The 18,832-nt window shown below is 56.6% G+C and overlaps 1 protein-coding gene across 1 annotated transcript in view; it reads right to left on the bottom strand.

The window, feature by feature from the left end:
- Positions 1–18,832, bottom strand: part of PTPRS (protein tyrosine phosphatase receptor type S) — a 158,817-nt gene that overhangs the window by 99,863 nt on the left and 40,122 nt on the right. The window contains exon 2 of the mRNA XM_033082031.1: positions 1,376–1,543. Within this exon, the coding sequence (XP_032937922.1) occupies positions 1,376–1,463 (88 nt within the window). The 5' untranslated portion in view covers positions 1,464–1,543. The remainder of the gene's footprint in view (positions 1–1,375; positions 1,544–18,832) is intronic.

Raw genomic sequence — 18,832 nt, 5'->3', positions numbered from 1 at the left:
TGCTCTGTTTACAGAGAGGCTGCAGAGCTGCAGATCACCCAAACTCTCCCTGCAGAGCTCCAGCTTTGCAAACTGATTTTCCAGGCTTTGTTACAGGAAACCAGCAGCAAGAACAAGACCCTGACTCAGATTTCCACTGACTCCTCCTGACTCCAGTGCACAAAGAGAATGGAAGTGCCCAGTGCCCTCTTTCACAAGCCAACAGAGCCACCCTGAGCCCACAGAGCAGCCCCCACCAACTCTGGGTGCTCCCCAAGACCCAGAGTAGGAGCCTGGATAAACCCTTGGCAGAGGCTTGTGGCTGTTCCCTGGGGGTCTGTCTGTCTGTCTGTCTGTCTGGACACCAGTGGTTCCATCTGAGGTGCAGACTGACCCACAGCCAACACCTCCCAGAGCCCAGCTCACTTATGAGACAAAGAAGAATAAAAGAAAACATTATCTTTGTGCACACGAGTGTTGCTCTCTGCAAAGAGGGATTAAGCACGAACCCAGCAGAACTCAGGAGAGAGGCAAGGACAGACACATCCCCACCTGCCTGCTGCAGAGAGCACGGACAGCACCGTTCCAAAAACATCTCCCAGCAACAAAAGGTTGTGGATCCTTCAATCCCCGCAATAAACCCGATAACGAACGATTACGGGGGAGCTGTCAAGGGCTGCACTGACCACAGCAGCCCTCTCACCAGCTTCAAGCAGCTTTGCTGGGGAGGAAAAAAACCTCATAATTCAATCAGCTTGGAAAAGTCTATTCCCCACTGATCCCGAGCGATCAGCCTTCATGTCGAAGGAACATTACATTCAAGTCGCTGAAGATTTTCACTTTTTTTTTTTTTCCTCCCCTTTTCATTTTTTAAAGCAGGAATTGAAAGGCAGCGAAGATAAAAACTGTGTTGAACTGGAGCTGGTTCACTCGGGGGAAGGAGAAACATAATACTCTTTCTTGAAATGCCGTTTGGAACCCGGCCCCAGACAGCAACACGACAAGGGCCACCAGTGTGTGACAGACCCTGAAAGGCAGGAGCAGGGTGGAACAAGGAGGGCGAGCTGGGAGGGGATGGGGCTGGGAGAAGGTGGGGAAGGATCTGGCATGAGCTCGTCCCTCCAGCCTGGGGACAACCCAAAACTCAAACAGGCTGTGGGGACCCAGTTTGGGGACAACCCAAAACTCAAACAGGCTGTGGGGACCCAGTTTGGGGACAACCCAAAACTCAAACAGGTTGTGCAGACCCAGCTGTCCTGTGTCCCTCGAGGAGGGCTGGGGACAATGGGAAGCACTGGGGGAAAATTAAGGGTGCTGGAAATGAAACACTCCATCAGGGGCTGAGCTTCAGCTCCTGAGCAGTGAAAGGAGAGTGAGAAAAGGAGCAGTCACTCACTTTCAGCGAGGCAGTCCACGAGCAGCACGGAGAGCACGTTCACGAGGGACACCAGCGAAGACATTCCAGGGCTGGGAAGGATCCTCATCCTCTGCAAAGGCCCTCGGCCCCAGCCGGGACGGCTCCGGCTCAGCGCCAGCTGCAGCGTCTCCCCAGCCTTGTCAGCACCTGGGGGCACAAGGGACAGCTTTAGGGGCACAGAGGACAGATCTGGGGGACACAGAGGGACAGCTTTAGGGGCACAGAGGGACAGGTCTGGGGGACACAGAGGGACAGCTTTAGGGGCACAGAGGGACAGCTTTAGGGGCACAGAGGGACAGGTCTGGGGGCACAGAGGGACAGGTCTGGGGGCACAGAGGGACAGCTCTAGGGGCAGAGAGGGACAGCTCTGAGGGTGACTGCAGGGACACCAGGCACCTTCCCCACGGTGGCACTGAGCACCCACCCAGTGCCCAGGGCAGAGCTATGGGGGACCCCAAATCCATGGGGAGAGCCCCAGTCCATGGGCACACCCCAAATCCATGGGGAGACCCCAAATCCATGGGCACACCTCAAATCCGTGGGGAGAGCCAAAATCCGTGGGGAGTCCCCAAATCCCTGGGGACAGCCCCAATCCATGGGCACACCCCAAATCCATGGGGACAGCCCAAATCCATGGGGAGACCCCAAATCAATGGGGAGAGCCAAAATCCGTGCGGAGAGCTCCAGTCCATGGGGAGTCCCCAAATCCGTGGGGAGTCCCCAAATCCATGGGGACAGCCCCAATCCATGGGCACACCCCAAATCCATGGGGACAGCCCCAATCCATGGGCAAATCCCAAATCCATGGGCACACCCCAAATCCATGGGCACACCCCAAATCCTTGGGAAGTCCCCAAATCCGTGGGTTAAGCCCCGTTCCCCGGACAGAGCCCAATCCATGATGGTGTTCCAGTTCCCCACTCACACCACACAGAGGAACTGAGCTGCACAGAACTGGAGAGGACACCTGGAGCAGGGGCTGCCACAGCTGATCCTCATGGACCAAACCCTGCACAGGGGCTGGGAGAGATTTCCTCTGAGCAGTTGTGCCGTGGCAGGAGGTGGCACAGGAGCAGCAGGGCTGTGGCAGGGACGTCCAGCTCAGCACCAGCCTGTGCCCTCACCCTGCCAGCACATTTCCATGGAGACAACTCCTGGCTCCCTGCAGCTCCCTGCCCAGCTTTGTGCTGATCCCTGAGCAAAGCTGGAGTGGCATTAAGGCAGCCAGTCCTTAGCCCCAGCCCCGTGTGTCAACACTGGCAAACGCTTCCCTCAGCCCCAGAGGGAGATCTGCCCCACCAGGGCTGGGAACAGAGAGAAATCTGCAGCCCAGAGAGAAATCTGCAGCCCAGAGAGAAATCTGCAGCCCAGAGAGAAATCAGCTGCCACAGGCAGAGCTGAGCCCGGGGATAATGGGCCAGGGCTGGGTGAGGATGGAGGGACGCGCAGATCTGACAGATTCCTTCCCGCTATCGTTGCTCCAATTAGAAACCAGACCCAGGGTTTATCACCTTCTGGAGGAAAGCCAGGTAGGAGATATTGTACAATGATCAAAGGCTTTGAAAGGACTAAGGGGATAGTGAGGCTGTTTAAGCTTTCTGACACACATCGGGGTGGGGACAGGCGGTGTGAAGGGGCATTTTAATCTTTTTCTGTCCCATTAACTCTCCAAGGCTGAACTGTGCAGAATTAAAAGAAAAGCCAGGATAAACAAGAAGTCCCCATATGTACTCAGCCCTGAAGAACAACTTTTCAGAGGGAAGCTTTGGACTTGCACTTTGAGGATTAAAAAGCCTCTGCTGTGTGCTCTGTGCTAGCCCAGATCCACCGCGCTCACGAGAAACCAGCATAAATACTGAAACAAAAAAGAGAAAAAATCTGAGTCCTGTCACTGGGAATCTCTTCAAATGTTTGCTCTAGACACACTCAGAGCAGCACAGAGAGGCTCCAGCCAGCCCTGCTGAGGGATCACAGGGTTCCAGCGTGGTGAGGTTTCTTTTGTGGCTGTCAGGGGCGAGCAGAGAGTGGGAACGCCGTGAATAGCTGTGATGGGAACTGTTAATTAAACTGGGCATGTGGCATCGGTGCCAGCACGGCAAATGGAGCCCTGCTGCAGCTCCTGGCTCTCCCTGCTTCCTCCTCCAGTGCCCGTTCCCACCAGCAAGGCTGGCCTGGAGAGAGCAGGATCCCACCCCACTATTTCAGGTGCCTGCACTAAAATAAAATCCAACAAGCCACGCTGGCTCAGCCACCATTTCAGAATCTCTTACTTTTCTTTATCAGAGCAGCACATCCACCCCTGCCAGCGCCAAAAATGCCACCAACCATCTCCTGGAGCCTGGTGTGCTCCCCAAGTGATCCTGCAATGCTGGGAGCAGCCAGGAGCTCCTGCAGGAGCCCCCAGAGCCCCCCCAGGACGGAGCTGAAGGCAGGGAACCAAATGTCAGGGAAATGTTCTGCCTCCTCCAGACACAGGAGCTTTTCATGCCACATCCTGGGCTCGGATGGAGAAGGTCTGGTGAAGGGGATCCAGCAGCAGCTCCAAGATGAGAGCAGGAGATGCCAGAGGGTGACACTTCTGCTCCAGTGCTAATGTGCTTCCCGAGCCCTTGACGGAGGCAGGGAGTGCTGGCAGAGGAGTGAGGAGATGTCAGCTCCAATGCAGCAGCTCATCCCTCAGCGCAGGGACACGCTCGGGGTGGGGATGTGCTCCCACCTGGCTGCCCAGGGATGGAGCAGAACTCATCCCTGCACCATTCCTGCCTGCTCCAAACAGCCCTGCTGGGACCCAGCCAGGCTGAAATCCCGTGGGAATTGTTCTGGGGCAAGCTGGGATCCCGAGGGATGTGCCCCCTCAGGGCACAGCTTTCCTTGCTGTGCTCCCTGGAGCAGGTTTGCTCACCCTGAGCACCCACCAAGCCAAGGGATGGCACTTTTCCTCTGCAAACCCCCACTAAATTCCCTGGCACAGGAGCCCCTGCAACACAAGCAAACCACCTAATAGACCTCAATCCTTGCTAAAGAATGCAATTAAGCAGAGCCATGGCCCCCAGTGGGGTCAGATTTGTGCTAGATACGGTCACATTTCAGGAATAAGATTAATTCTTACAGTAAAAGAGCTCCTGTAAGACATTCATTCCTGTGTGCTGCCTAATCTCCAGCTCTGAGCAAGGCCATGTGTGCAGCTCGTAAGCACCGAGCACGGGGCCTTGCAGAGCATTATTAAAAATAATAAAACCAGAAGTGTTTGCAAGGAGCAGCTCCTGCAGCCAGGGCCGAGCCAGGGACCGGGGCAGCGAGGCACAGAGGGTGAAATCTCTCAAGCACCTACATTTCTTAAGAGCTTAAGCTCCCCTGGGAGTCAAAGGGACTTAGCCTAAGCCGCTAAGATGCTTTTGAAGATTTTCCCCCCAGCAACTCCCGTTTCAGAGGTGCTGGACACCTAACTCCCTTAAGCCACTTTGGGGATGGGGGATGCAGGAGGGGTTTGGCTCAGTGCTCAGGGAAATGCTGCTGAGAGCCAGCACAGACAGAGCCTGGCATGGGGCAGAACCTGCCAGCATTTCCACAGAAACACAGAGCCCTTGGGTTCAAGGCACATTTCAGATGGTGCTGGTCCAAGCTGTGACTGGGACCCTTCCTCTAGACCAGGCTGCTCAGGCCTTGAGCACCCCCAGGGATGGGGATCCCACAACCTCCCCAGGCAACATTTGGCCATATGTCACTGGTTCTTAGCCCCCATGGAGCTGGTAATTGAAACGTTTGCTCTGCATTTGAAAAAAATCCAGGAGGGAGGAACCGTGCACTCATTTCAGATTCATTACAACATGACAACAAAAAAAAAAAATCACAAACAAAAAGCTCACCCGGGCTTCTTTTCTGTTCCACCTGCCTGCGAAATGGAGAAGGGCGATTTTAAAGAAATTGTCTGCAGAAAGTTCCACTCGGATCTAGGAGATGATTAAATATCTTCATTTTGGGCAGCTGCTGCGGGAGAATTGCTCCCATTAGACACATCAATGGGAGCAAACACCTTGCAGGCAGAGGGCTGCACCGGGGCTGCTCCTTCAGCAGCACCAGCTCAGTTTGTGCCTGTATTAACAGAGGTCACTGGGTCACTTCATTTCCTCCCAGCAACCTCTTTAAAGAGAGAAAGAAAAGCTTTTAGCACAACCACCAGCTCATTTGTCACCTCCCCTGGGGAGGGCAGAGATGAAATTTGAATTCACTACCCCACAGTTCCAGCTTGCTCCTGTCCAACAGCCTGTCCTTGGCAAGCCCAGCCTAACCAGGGCTGGGACAGAGCCCTGCACAGCCCAGGTTGTGAAATTCAGGATGGTTTGGGCTGGGAAGGACCTCAGAGATCTCCTCCTTCACCCCCTTGCCACCCTCTGGACCAGGGACTCCATCCAACCTGGCCTGGAACACCTCAGGGATGTGCAGATCTCAAAAGATGCCTGATCCTGCCCAGTAAAAGGAGGTGATGGAGCCTTTCCCAGTCAGGGTTTTCCACCCCAAAGCTGCTGGACACAGCTTCTCCTCTGGGCTGGCCACTCCAAAGGCAGGCTGGGCTTTGGCAAACACAACTGGAGCAGGCAGCAGAGATCCTTCAGAGTGAAGCATGGCTGTTTATCTACACAGAGTTACTTAGATCCTAAAAAAATATTTACAAGAAAGAGGCAGAGTATTATCTTCCACGGGGAAACAAACACAGATGGAGCAAAAAAAAAGAGCTTTGATCAGGACTGTCTCGGTCCTCTTCGCTGCTTTTCATCCCCAGATCTCCAAGTGCTTTAATATGACAGAATTATCCCTTTTTACAATGTGGGGAACCAGAGGAAACTGCACACTGAGACAGCTCGCTGTGTTTGCACACACACACAGACACAGCCTCTCTCTCTCTTTCTCTCTTTCTCTCTCTCTTTTCCCCCGTGGCATTTCTGGTCCTCCCATGTGTGCCAAGTGCCCAGCACGGTCCCCAACAGGCACAGGGGGAATTTTGGGGCACAGTTTGTGTGTGCTCCAAGAGATGCTGCTCCCTGTGGTGGCACAGCGAGGGTTAAGCCGTGGTCACTGCAGGACAAAGGGAGCGGAGAGCTCGGGCTGGGTTTGGATGGTCAGGAGGAATTAATGTCCAATTAATGTCCTGGTCACTGCCCAGCAGTGACAGCTGAGACAGGCAGGGATGAGCCAGGAGCGTCCAGCAGGTGCAGCCCGGCTCGGACAGGGCACAGGGCAGCAGGAGGAGGAGGAGGAGGAGGAGGAGGAGGAGGAGGAGGAGGAGGAAGCACAGCTGCCCAGGCCTGCCTGCACCCTCCATGCCCAGGGGACCCCAAAGCTCCCCCTGATGAAAATCGTGACAGAGGCAACACCAGAACAGCCAGAAACCCCCAGAGCATCCCCTGGGACCAGCACAGACAGGGCAGGTGGCCTCTCCCTGCAGGCTGGGCTCTCCAGGACGCACAAAGGGCAGGATCTGAGCCAGGACCACGCTCCCCATGCCCTGCCCTCGCTGCCACACAACCTCTCCCCATCCTTCAGCACTTCCCAGCAAACCGCGGCAATCTGCGCCGAGCCCATCACGAACCATCAGCGGAATTGCCTTGTGGTCAGGGAAATGCTTCACGTTTCTCTTTCCCTGCCTCTGAGCTTTATTTATTTATTTAGGAAGTCATTCATCATTAGCCCCGGCTTAGCTGCCTGACAGGCTGGGAGCTCCTTGGGGCACAGGCTGCATCCCATCTCCGTGCCTGGGTAAATAAATCCCGTCAGCCACGTCCTGCAGCTCCCCCTGCTCAGCCAGGGGAGCCAACACCATCCATCCCCTGGCAGAGAGCAGTGCTGAAAGCACCAGCACCCCCTCCCAGAGCACCTGCACCCCGAGCCTGGCTCCTGGGCCAATGGTGATGCTGGGTTACTGCACTCAGCAGACGCAAAAAGAGACAAAAAATAAAAACTCAACCAAGCAGCTGCTTTTGCTGCCCACAAATGCAACAGCCTCTCTCATGCCTGGATCCAAGCTAAGGAAAAGTCTTTTTCTGAGACCAAAGGCAGGTTCAGATCAGCTCCACCTTCCTGGGGAGGAAGCACTGCCTGGCCTCACACCTGCGCGTGTCCAATACAGAACGTGTGAGAAATCCCCTGAGCGATGGGGCACCGCTGCTTCCCTGGCCTGCAGCAGGGCAGGGGATGACCTGGGCTGGGAAGGGTCCATCCAGATGGCATCAGCCCCTCTGGCCAGGCCAGTCCCTCCAGCTTTGGCCTTCTGCTGCATCTTGTGACCTTCTCCAGCCCCCAAAGCGCTCTGCCAGCTCTGCACAGGGACTCCCTTGGAGTTCAGCAGGAGGCAATGACAAAATTCCTCCTCCACCCCAAAAGCCCCGTGCAGGTGGGGGGCAAAGCCCCTCCCTGGGGCTGGCACTGCTGCTCCTCACCTGAGGGAGCTCAGGGACACCTGCCCGGCCTTCCTGCAGCTCCCAAATCCCTCTGCAGCGCTCTGAGCACAACCTAGCTGCTGTCTCACAACACAGGGGGTGCAAAGCGTCCCCTGAGCACAAGCAGTGGGCTCCCAGCCCCGGCAGCTGGGCCAGCAGAGCCTGTGGTCAGCGGAGCCTGTGGCCAGTGGAGCCTGTGGCCAGTGGAGCCTGTGGCCAGTGGAGGCTGTGGCCAGTGGAGGCTGTGGCCAGTGGAGGCTGTGGCCAGTGGAGGTTGTGGCCAGTGGAGCCTGTGGCCAGCAGAGGTTGTGGCCAGTGGAGCCTGTGGAGCCTGTGGCCAGCAGAGGCTGTGGCCAGTGGAGGCTGTGGCCAGTGGAGCCTGTGGCCAGCGGAGGCTGTGGACGCTGTGGCCAGTGGAGCCTATGGACGCTGTGGCCAGCAGAGGTTGTGGCCAGCAGAGGTTGTGGCCAGTGGAGGCTGTGGCCAGTGGAGCCTGTGGCCAGCAGACGCTGTGGCCAGTGGAGCCTGTGGCCAGTGGAGCCTGTGGTCAGTGGAGGCTGTGGCCAGTGGAGCTTGTGGCCAGTGGAGCCTATGGAGGCTGTGGCCAGCAGAGGCTGTGGCCAGTGGAGCCTGTGGCCAGTGGAGCCTGTGGCCAGCAGAACCTGTGGCCAGTCCCTGCCCCACAGCGATGCCAGGAGCGCGGCTGAGGGTGGCACCTGCTCCCCCAGAGCCCAGCAGAGCATCTCCTGCCAGCCCAAGCAGGAGGAAAAAACAGATGAAAAATCGAAAGGAAGGAAAAACATTGGAGAAAAGTTAATGAGGAGCACGAGGGTGCTGTATCAGTTCCGGCTGCGGGTGTGGGATGTCACAGAGCCACGGCGAGCCGCTCGTTACCGGCAGCGCTGATCGATCGCTGATCGATCGCTCCTGTGCTGTCTCCATCAGAGACAAGAGCAGACCCGGCACGGGCACAGCCAGATGGGCAAGGGGGTCACAGGGCCACCTGGGCACTGGGCACAGCCAGATGGACAAGGGGGTCACAGGGTCACCTGGGCACTGGGCACAGCCACCTGGGCACTGGACATGGCCACCTGGGCAAGGTGTGGCACTGGGCACCCTCCTGCTGCTCCCAGCAGGAACAGTCCCAGCTTCACCCAGATTTTTCACACCTCGTTTTGATCCCCAGGTCTCAGCAATACGAGTTATGAGTGAAATAACCCCAAAAATCCCCAAACTACACCAGGCACACACCTCACACCCAAACCAAAATACAAAACTCTCTCCAAACACAATGTGGAGGACTTTAACCAGCCACTGGCAAGGACCCTGCTCCCCTCAGCCTGTTGACCCCAGAGAATCTTCCATGGAGGATGGCAAAGTTGCTCTGGATTTACACTAAGACAAAGAAATAATTAACCCCCTGTTATCATCTTCAGGGTCCCTCCTTTCTCATGAATTCCAGTCCCAGAACACCCCTAACTCACACACAGCCAAGAGCCTCGGGAAACTAAAAAGAAAATAAATAAATTTCCTTTTTACGGCCTTAAACCTCATGGCCACTGCTGTCTGCACATCCCTGGGCACCAGGCTGGAGATGCCAGGGGAGGCTGCAGTCCCTGGGCAGAGCACTCTGCTCATCACTGAGAAACAAACGACAGGAAATAAAAGTAGTGAAGCGAACACGCAAAGTTTCTCCTAATTGCTATTTGATGGTAAATGAAAATCGTTGTGGCTGATGAGCTGTTTGCTCTCCCCTCAGCCCATGGAAGAGGCAGAGCTTTGAGGGGGTGAGTGGCAGCCCCAGAAGCAGCCCAGCAAATCCTGCAGGCGAGGACGGGGCGCTGAGCCGCGCTAAGAAGGATCAGGAGCCTTGTCTTGCTTTGTCCCTGGCGCAGAGCTGGCTCCAGCACCACGGCTCGCATCTTGCTGATTAGTGACCAGCAAGGAAAGCTAATCGAGGTTATTAGGAGATGTTGTGCTCCTGGGTGTCAGGACAGGGCCCAGCAGTGCCCCCTGCCCAGGCCAGGGTCAGCAGTGTTCCATCCAGCCCCGCTCAGGGCACCCCTGGGCACTGAGGTGTCACCCCTGGTTCCCTCTGGAGCTCACCCTCCCCTCTCCAGCATCCACTCCCTCCCCGTGTGCCAGCCCTGCCAGCCAGCACAGGGGGTTAAACTCCATAAAGAGGATTTGGGTTTGAGCTTGCAAGACACAAGATGAGCAAATCCCTTCCCTTGCTCTGGCAGGAATCTTGTGTCTCAGACCCACCAGCCAGGGGAGATTAAGAAAGGAGGAGAGAAAGAAAAAACCCCATCCATCATTTGCTGTCGTGATCTCATCTGAATTTAGGAGCTAAGCTGGGAGGATGCTGGGTCACTGCCTGGGCTGGTGGAGCCCTGCAGACCAGGAGACACCAGAACAGACTGGACAGAGTCTTAGGCTGCCCTGCTCAAGGTCAGCAGCGGGGTCAGGAAGCCACGTCCATGTTCTGTTCTTGCTTTCCCTCCGATTTCATTCTGGGCTGTCGGTCTGAGGAAGCCTCTGGCTCTTGTCACATCCTTGCAGAGAGCCCCAGCTGCAGAGGGTGCCTCCAGAAATTCCCCTCACGCCTTGACTGAGTCCCCACAAACCAGCCAGTGTGCAGCAGCCCCAGATGGCACAAGCCACAAGCCAGGGGTGCTCCCAAGCCAAGAGCTCAGCCAGGCAGGGCTCTGCTGCCCTGTCCAGCTTCCATTCAAGATGCAAAATTAGGAGGCTGCTAACTAGGCAGAAACTGGGAGCAACACCATCGTCCCAGCTCCTGCCTGACAGCCTGGTCTCACCCTGTTTGCTCCTGCTGGATCTGGAATTGTCTCCTCCTGCTCTGTGCAGGGGTCAGAGCACCCCTCCCAGCCCAGGGCTGGCTGCTCCCAGGGGACACAGCAGCCCACACACAGCCCAGCACACCAGGCATGCTCCAGAGGTGGCTTCAAACATTTACAAGCGTTTGGAGATGGATAACATCCCTGCTGGAACAGGCTGCAGGAAAGGAGCTTGGGAGAGCACCAAGGGAGAACCTTCCCATTACCCAGCATTCGAAAAGCCTCCACCTGCTCGGCACGTCGCTTTATATTTTCCTTTAAACCAACATCAGGGCTTTTTCTGACAAGCTGCTGAGATCATCTCGGTGTCTTTGCAGCAGTCAATCATCAGAAGGCTCAGGCAGGGAGATTTTTCCAGGGAGGCTGGCTGAGCGTTCACGGCGATGTTTTTGCAGTGCCATGAATTAAACATGCAATAATATTTCCTGGGCAGGTGAGGACCATCCACAGGGCTGTGCCTGGCCGGGGGGAGGGTGCTGTGCTGTGCTCTATCTCCAGCAGAGCTCTGCCTCACACAGCACATTCCTTCCCTCTTGCTCACCAGGGCTGCAGGAGCTTCCCAGGGCCCGACCCCTCGGGAGTGACTCGTCCGTCCTCGGGGCACCGAGCCAAACAGGAACAGCTCCAGCAACAAACAGGAACGGCTCCAGCAACAAATCTCTCCTCTGGACATGCAGAAGCCACCATATTGCACAAAATGGCTTTATTGTCTCTGCACCATCTGGAGACGCCAGGAAATGCAACTTTTTTGTCCCCATCAATTACCCAAGGGAGAAATCTGCTGTCCCATGAAAGGCAAAACTTGGGCTCTCTCCATCCCTTTCACCAGGAGCTGGGCACGGGGTGGCACAGAGGGGTGGCACAGAGGGGTGGCACACAGGGGTGGCACACAGGGGTGGCACACAGGGGTGGCACAGAGGGGTGGCACACAGGGGTGGCACACAGGGGTGGCACACAGGGACACAGCAGCAACCAACAGAATGAGAGCACACAGTCTCAAGCTGTGCCAGGGGAGATACAGGCTGGATATTATGAAAAAGTTTTTCACAGAAAGAGTGGTAAAACACTGAATGGTCTGCCCAGGGAGGTGGGGGAGTCACCATCCCTGGATGTGTTTTAGAAAAGACTGGATGTGGCACTGGGTGCCATGGTCTAGTGGAGGTGTTGGGGTGTGGGTTGGACTTGATGATCTTGAAGTCATTCTGTGGTTCTGTGACACTGCTGGTGCCCCATGGAGAGGCTGTGTGGGGCTGAGCCAGCACTGGGGACCCAGGGAACAGCCAGGGAACAGCCAGGGAACAGCCAGGGAACAGCCAGGGATGGGAACAGCTCCTCTGCAGGTTTTTGGGAAGGCCAGGCATGCATCTGCCTCCAATGACTTCCAAACGCACAGAGCTGCCTTGGGCCAGTGAGAGGGACTAATTGACCTTCCAACCTCCCTTCTGTCGTTACTTTCTGTGGTTTTACAACCTCTCTAAATGGTTCATTTATCCTGAGTGAATTCCTGCTGCATCCTGCTCATCAGCCAGCTGTGAGCACCTCACTTGTGCGAGGGCAAAGCTGCTGCAGGTTCACGGATGGACCCAGCACGGGGGCAGGGCACAGGGAAGAAAGCAGGGGGTGGGGGGAAGCCCAAACAACTCTCACTGAAAGAATATTACTGAGAAGCATCTTAATTTCCCCAACATCAGGCCTGTTCTCTGGCCTGAATTAAGCCCAGGCCCTGCAGGTGATACCTGTGGCCAGGAAGGGGTCAGTGACTCCAGCAACAAGGACACCAATTAAAGCTTTTAACGATGCAGAGCCCTGAGCAGCCTCTGCCCAAAGCTCTCTCTGCTAATAACCCAGTGCTGTGCCGAGCCGTGGGTGCTGGGCTGCCTGAAATATTTATGGCAATCATGGATTGCCTCTTTCCTGCCCGGGATGAAGCCCCCATGCTCCCTCCCCAGCACAAGCCTGGGAGTGCCTGTCACGGACCAGTCTCCTCCCAGTGCCTCCCAGAGCATCAGCACATCTCTGGAGCAGCGAGGCAGGCTGCCAGGGAGGGATTTTATTTTGTTTTTAAAGCCTCCCCCCAGCCCTTTCCCACTACAGCCTCGGCTCGAGTTCTCTCGTTAATCTAATTGTTCTCCTAATGAAGATCTGCAATTCCTCAAACATTAATTACCAACGGCAGCAGCAGCAGCAGCTGTGGAACAAGAGCTCCCTGTTCCTAATAATACGCTTCACACTTTCGCCTGCCACAGCTCAATTTAGCTTTGCGTGATTTGGCCGGGGGCAGATAAATAATATTCCAGCTATGGGGCTCAGCAGACAAACCCAGGAGGAAGCAAAGCTCTCCCCACACCCTGGAGCATAGCAGGTCCTCAGCTGGCTCTCAAATCCCAGTTCCATTCCACCTGCAGCTCTGTCACCGTCCCCACCCTGCAGCTTTGGGCAGGCAGAGGGCAGGGCAGGGAGGCAGAGGGGCTCCATCCCTATCCCTACCCTGGAAGGGGGGCTCCATCCCCATCCCTGCACAAGGAGGGAGGCAGAGGTGCTCCATCCACATCCCTGTAAAAGGAGGGAGGCAGAGGGGCTCCATCCTTATCCATACCCTGGCAGAGGTGCTCCATCCCCATCCCTGCACAAGGAGGGAGGCAGAGGTGCTCCATCCCCATCCCTGTAAAAGGAGGGAGGCAGGCAGAGGGGCTCCATCCTCATCCCTGTGCAGGGAGGCTCCATCCCCATCCCTGTAAAAGGAGGGAGGCAGGCAGAGGGGCTCCATCCTCATCCCTGTGCAGGGAGGCTCCATCCCCATCCCTGTAAAAGGAGGAAGGCAGAGGTGCTCCATCCCCATCCCTGCTCATGAGGGAGGCAGGGGGGCTCCATCCCCATCCCTGTGCAGGGAGGCAGAGGTGCTCCATCCCTGCTCAAGGAGGGAGGCAGAGGTGCTCCATCCCTATCCCTGTGTAGGGAGGCAGAGGGGCTCCATCCCTATCCCTGTAAAAGGAGGGAGGCAGAGGGGCTCCATCCCCATCCATACCCTGGCAGGGGGGCTCCATCCCCATCTCTGCTCAGGAGGGAGGCAGAGGGGCTCCATCCCCATCCATACCCTGGCAGGGGGGCTCCATCCCCATCCCTGCACAGGGAGGGAGGCAGAGGGGCTCCATCCCTATCCCTACCCTGGCAGAGGGGCTCCATCCCCATCCCTGTGCAGGGAGGCTCCATCCCCATCCCTGCTCATGAGGGAGGCAGGGGTGCTCCATCCCCATCCCTGTGCAGGGAGGGAGGCAGAGGGGCTCCATCCCCATTCATACCCTGGCAGAGGTGCTCCATCCCCATCCCTGTAAAAGGAGGGAGGCAGAGGGGCTCCATCCCCATCCCTGTGCAGGGAGGCAGTGGTGCTCCATCCCTATCCCTACCCTGGAAGGGGGGTTCCATCCCCATCCCTGTGCAGTGCTGAGCACCAGGGCAGCACAAAGGAACCCCCAGGAGATGAGAGCACAGGCAGGGAGGGAACAAACAGCAGAGAATGGGCTTGGGCATCAGGAATGAGTCAGGGGATGGAGGAGGAGAGGAGAGAGAGCAGCTGAGGAGAGAGAGCAGCTCCAGCCATCATTTGTTTCACTCACAGCACAATGGAGAGGAAGTGAAGGGGAAGGTTGGTGGGCAGGGTGAAACTCAAGCAGGGCCAAAGCTGTGGCTGCACCCAAGGATGGGCTTGGAGCAGCCTGGGATAGTGCAGGGTGTCCTGCCATGGCAGGGGATGGGATGGGATGGGCTTTGAGGTCCTGCCAAGCCAAATCACTCTGTGATCCGGTGATTTTGGGGGTAGTTGATCTCTTCCACACCCCTGTTCCACCGTGACCCATAACAGTAATGGAAAAACACTGCTCATGTGCACTAAGGCCAGCCCTTCGTACCCATCCTCACCTCCAGCCCAAGGACACGGGGGGGAGCGGGAGGGAGCCGTGCCCAGGCTCAGCAGAGCTGCCAGGCAGGTCCCACCTTCCACAAGAGGCTCAGAGCACGGGTCAGGAGCAGCAGCTGGAACGGCTGGAGCCAGGAAAGGCTGTGGAGCCTCTCTCGCCAGCACTGTGCAGCCAAAAACACACAAGGGGAACAAAACAACGCACACACACACACAAAAAAAACCCACAAGAGTTTTCAATGACAAAAGCAAACAAATAGATTTGTGAATAAATATTGATTTGACAGGAAGTGAGACAAACCCTTCCAAAAGCACTCTCTGGCAGCGGGTCCCTCTCCCAGCACAATGAGCAGTCGTCATCATTTCCTGGGTGCCTTTGCACGGCCAGCAGCTTCAGCTGCTCTGCAGGGTTTTGGTTTTGGGGGGGGTTTGGTCTCCTCTGTGCCTGGAACATCTTGAGAAGCGCCAAGAAATAAGCACACAGCCCAAGGAGCCTGTGCTGGGCACAGCGAGCAGAACCCCCACGATTCACCCCAGCACCTCTCCAGAGCTGGCCACGCTTCTGCAGCACTGCAGGCTCGGTCTGGAGGAGTTCTGCTCCCTCCAGCCAAAGCTCAGGGCTGAGTCACAGCCAGAGGGCCATGGGGTGCTGCTCCACCGGCTTCTTCCTGACCACAAACACATCTGCACACACCCTGCTCCTCCCCAGACACACACACGGGCCTTTCATCCCGGGAAAACCCCCTCGGCACGGCTCGGATTTACTAACGTGCCCGTGCCGGCAATTCCGAGGCTGGGCTCCCACTACAAAGCAGGCGAGGCTGGGGGAGAGGGGGAGAGGGGGAGATGGAGATGGGGAGATGGGGAGAGGGGGAGATGGAGATGAGGAGATGGAGATGGAGAGATGGGGGAGATGGGGAGATGGAGATGGGGAGATGGGGAGATGGGGGACATGGGGAGATGGGGGACATGGGGAGATGGGGAGATGGGGGAGATGGGGGAGATGGGGAGATGGGGGAGAGGGAGATGGGGGAGATGAGGGAGATGGGGGAGAGGGAGATGGGGAGATGGAGATGGGGAGATGGAGATGGGGATATGGGAGAGATGGGGGAGATGGGGAGATGGAGATGGGGAGATGGGGAGATGGGGGAGATGGAGATGGGGAGATGGGGGAGATGGGGAGATGGAGAGATGGGGGACAGGGGGAGATGGGGAGATGGGGGAGAGGGAGATGGGGGAGATGGGGGAGATGGGGAGATGGGGGAGAGGGAGATGGGGGAGATGAGGGAGATGGGGAGATGGAGATGGGGAGATGGGGAGATGGGGAGATGGAGATGGGGGAGATGGGGAGATGGAGATGGGGAGATGGGGGAGATGGGGAGATGGAGAGATGGGGGAGATGGGGAGATGGGGGAGATGGGGGAGATGGGGAGATGGAGATGGGGGAGAGGGGGAGATGAGATGGGGAGATGGGGAGATGGAGATGGGGAGATGGGGGAGATGGGGAGATGGGGAGATGGAGATGGGGGAGATGGGGAGATGGGGAGATGGGGAGATGGAGAGGTGGGGGAGATGGGGGAGATGGGGGAGAGGGGGGAGAGGGGGGAGAGGGGGAGATGGGGAGATGAGGGAGAGGGGGAGAGGGGGAGATGGAGATGGGGAGATGGGGGAGAGGGGGAGATGGGGAGATGGGGGAGAGGGGGAGAGGGGGAGATGGAGATGGGGAGATGGGGGAGAGGGGGAGATGGGGAGATGGGGGAGAGGGGGAGATGGAGATGGGGAGATGGGGGAGAGGGGGAGATGGGGGAGAGGGGGAGAGGGGGAGATGGAGATAGGGGAGAGGGGGAGATGGAGATAGGGGAGAGGGGGGAGATGGAGAGATGGGGAGATGGGGGAGATGGGGAGATGGGGGAGATGGGGAGATGGAGATGGGGGAGATGGGGGAGAGGGGGGAGAGGGGGGAGAGGGGGAGATGGCACCAAGACCAGCCCTGCCCCTATTTCCCACTCAGTTCCCAGCCTTGCTGTAGATATCCAAGGAGGGATGAAGGAGGCAGATCTCACCTGCTCACCCCAGAACCACCCAGGGGACTCCAGGCCAGCGCACACTCCTGGCCAGGGTGGAGGTGCTGCATCCCAGAGCTCCCCAGGCACGTGGCTCTGGGCTGAGCATCCCAGCAGGGATCCTGCACGCCCCAAAAAGGGTTTTTCTTTGTTCAGCCTCCTCCCAGCACAGAAACCCCGCGCCGTGAGGGGCCGGTGACGCCGCTCACAGCTCTCCTGCTCATTTCGTTTTCAATGAGTGAATTAGCAGGCAGCCAGCTGACTCCAACATCCCCTTATCTCTGCACCAAGCTCGCTGCCGAGGATTTGCATAATTTTAATCTTTCCCACCAATGAGCATGAAAAAATTAGTTTTCCACTATTTTATCTTCTATTTGTGTTCAATAAACAGAGCTGGCGGCTTTGCTCCGTGTATTTATACTGGGAACGGTGAGGAAGGAGGAGGGGAAATCCCCCATCCCCAGCACTCTGCCCTGTGCAGGGTTAAACCAGAGGAGGGAGGCTGGGGGAAGGCTCTGCAAAACTGCTCCACAAACTGCAGCTGCAGATGGATTTGAAGCCCAAATTTCCTTATCCAGCCCCAGTTGTTTTCTCCAGAGCCCCTCTCCTATCTGCCAGCTCCAGCTGTCAGGCTTCCTCCCATCACCAAGACCTCTGATTTCCCTCTCAAGCACAGAGTTTGCTGGACTGGCCCCAGATCCCAAGAACATCAGGACTCCAGGGATGGGGAGGGAAGTGCCTGGAAAATGAGGTCCCACCTGGAGGAGCCTCCTTGTGCAATCACAGGGATCCATGCAAATGTGGGGACACAGGAAATGCCAGCACAGAGCTCCAGGGGTTTTTAATTAAATGCTTTAAAAGAAAAGCACACCCCAAATATTAAGCCTGACTGTATTAAAATAAGGCACTGGGAATAAAATGGTTCTGCTTCACCCTTCCTGCTGCAGAACAAGAACATCATTCTGGGCAGACAGGCACGTTGGGGCCCACATCCTACACCCTGCACTTCTGCATCACAGCTGGAAACCAAGGCTGCTCTGAAGGGAAAGCAAAGGCAGAGAAAACTGAGGCTCTCCCTGCAGGTTCTCCACTCACGAGCAGGTTGGAAATTACAAATGTGGAAACACTTTTTAAATGTCTTTCCTCCCTGAGGAGCCAAGTGCAGGTCAGGGCAGAGCCCAGCCAAAGGCAGGGGCACATCTCCACCATCTCCAGAAAACCTGGACAGGCCTTTGTGCCCAGGTGCTGCAAAATGTGGAATATTAAAATTCTCTTAAGTAAGAATGTTCTTTGATGTTTGGCCTCTGTGTACTTTCAAGCCTAATCAACAAAAAGGGAGATTTAATCCATGAAACAGAGTAGCAAACAAGCTCTGAGTGATACCCAGGTGTTAGAAAAACAAATTACTTGTTGGTAGAATTGCCTTGTTGAAGTTTGGGGCTGGACATGCTCCTCATGATCTCAGACCAAGAGGGAGGTTAACAAAGCTTGGGGAGAAGGATGTACCACTGATAATGGATGCAAAGAATGCAGAATTTACAGGCCACAAGGACAGCTGGCAGGACTCCAAAGATAGGAAGAAACTAATAAAGCCAAGTCAGCAATTGTGCTGAAATCAGCTCCAAGTGGGTGAAAGGGAATTCCAGAAGGGCAGAGCACAACCACGATTTGTGTGGGCAGAACAGGGAGGCCCAAGGGCGGGTTTGCCCCCAGATTGCAGGGATCAGTGGCAGTGGGGTGACTCAGGACTGGTCCCCACCTTTGCCTTGTGGGCCCCACAATCACCAGGGACAGGACAGGGTGTCAGGAACCGGGGGTGCCACGTCAGGCAATTCCCAGCAGCTCATTCCTCGCTGTCCCTGCAGCTCTTCCCACTGATCCCGAGCTCCACAGGGCCTCTGCCAGCACCCAGAGGCGCAATGCCCTTCCCTTCCCTGTGGTCTCTAGTTATGCTCTAGGAACCGCATCATTTTCTAGACCAAAACCATAATTAAAGAGTCCGAGTGCCTTGGAATGGAGACCTCTCTCCTGCCACCGCTCTTATCTTCGCTAAAAATACCCCGGCACGGCAGAGTGCCCAGGGCACTGCCCAGCACGGCCTCGGACAGTCAGGGACGGGGCAGCACGAAGGAGCAGAGCTGGAGCCCCGCGGTGCCACAGACCCGCAC

Source organism: Catharus ustulatus, chromosome 29 (genome assembly GCF_009819885.2).
Source record: "Catharus ustulatus isolate bCatUst1 chromosome 29, bCatUst1.pri.v2, whole genome shotgun sequence".
Lineage (NCBI taxonomy): Eukaryota > Metazoa > Chordata > Aves > Passeriformes > Turdidae > Catharus > Catharus ustulatus.
This window is presented reverse-complemented; position numbering and strand designations above follow the sequence as displayed.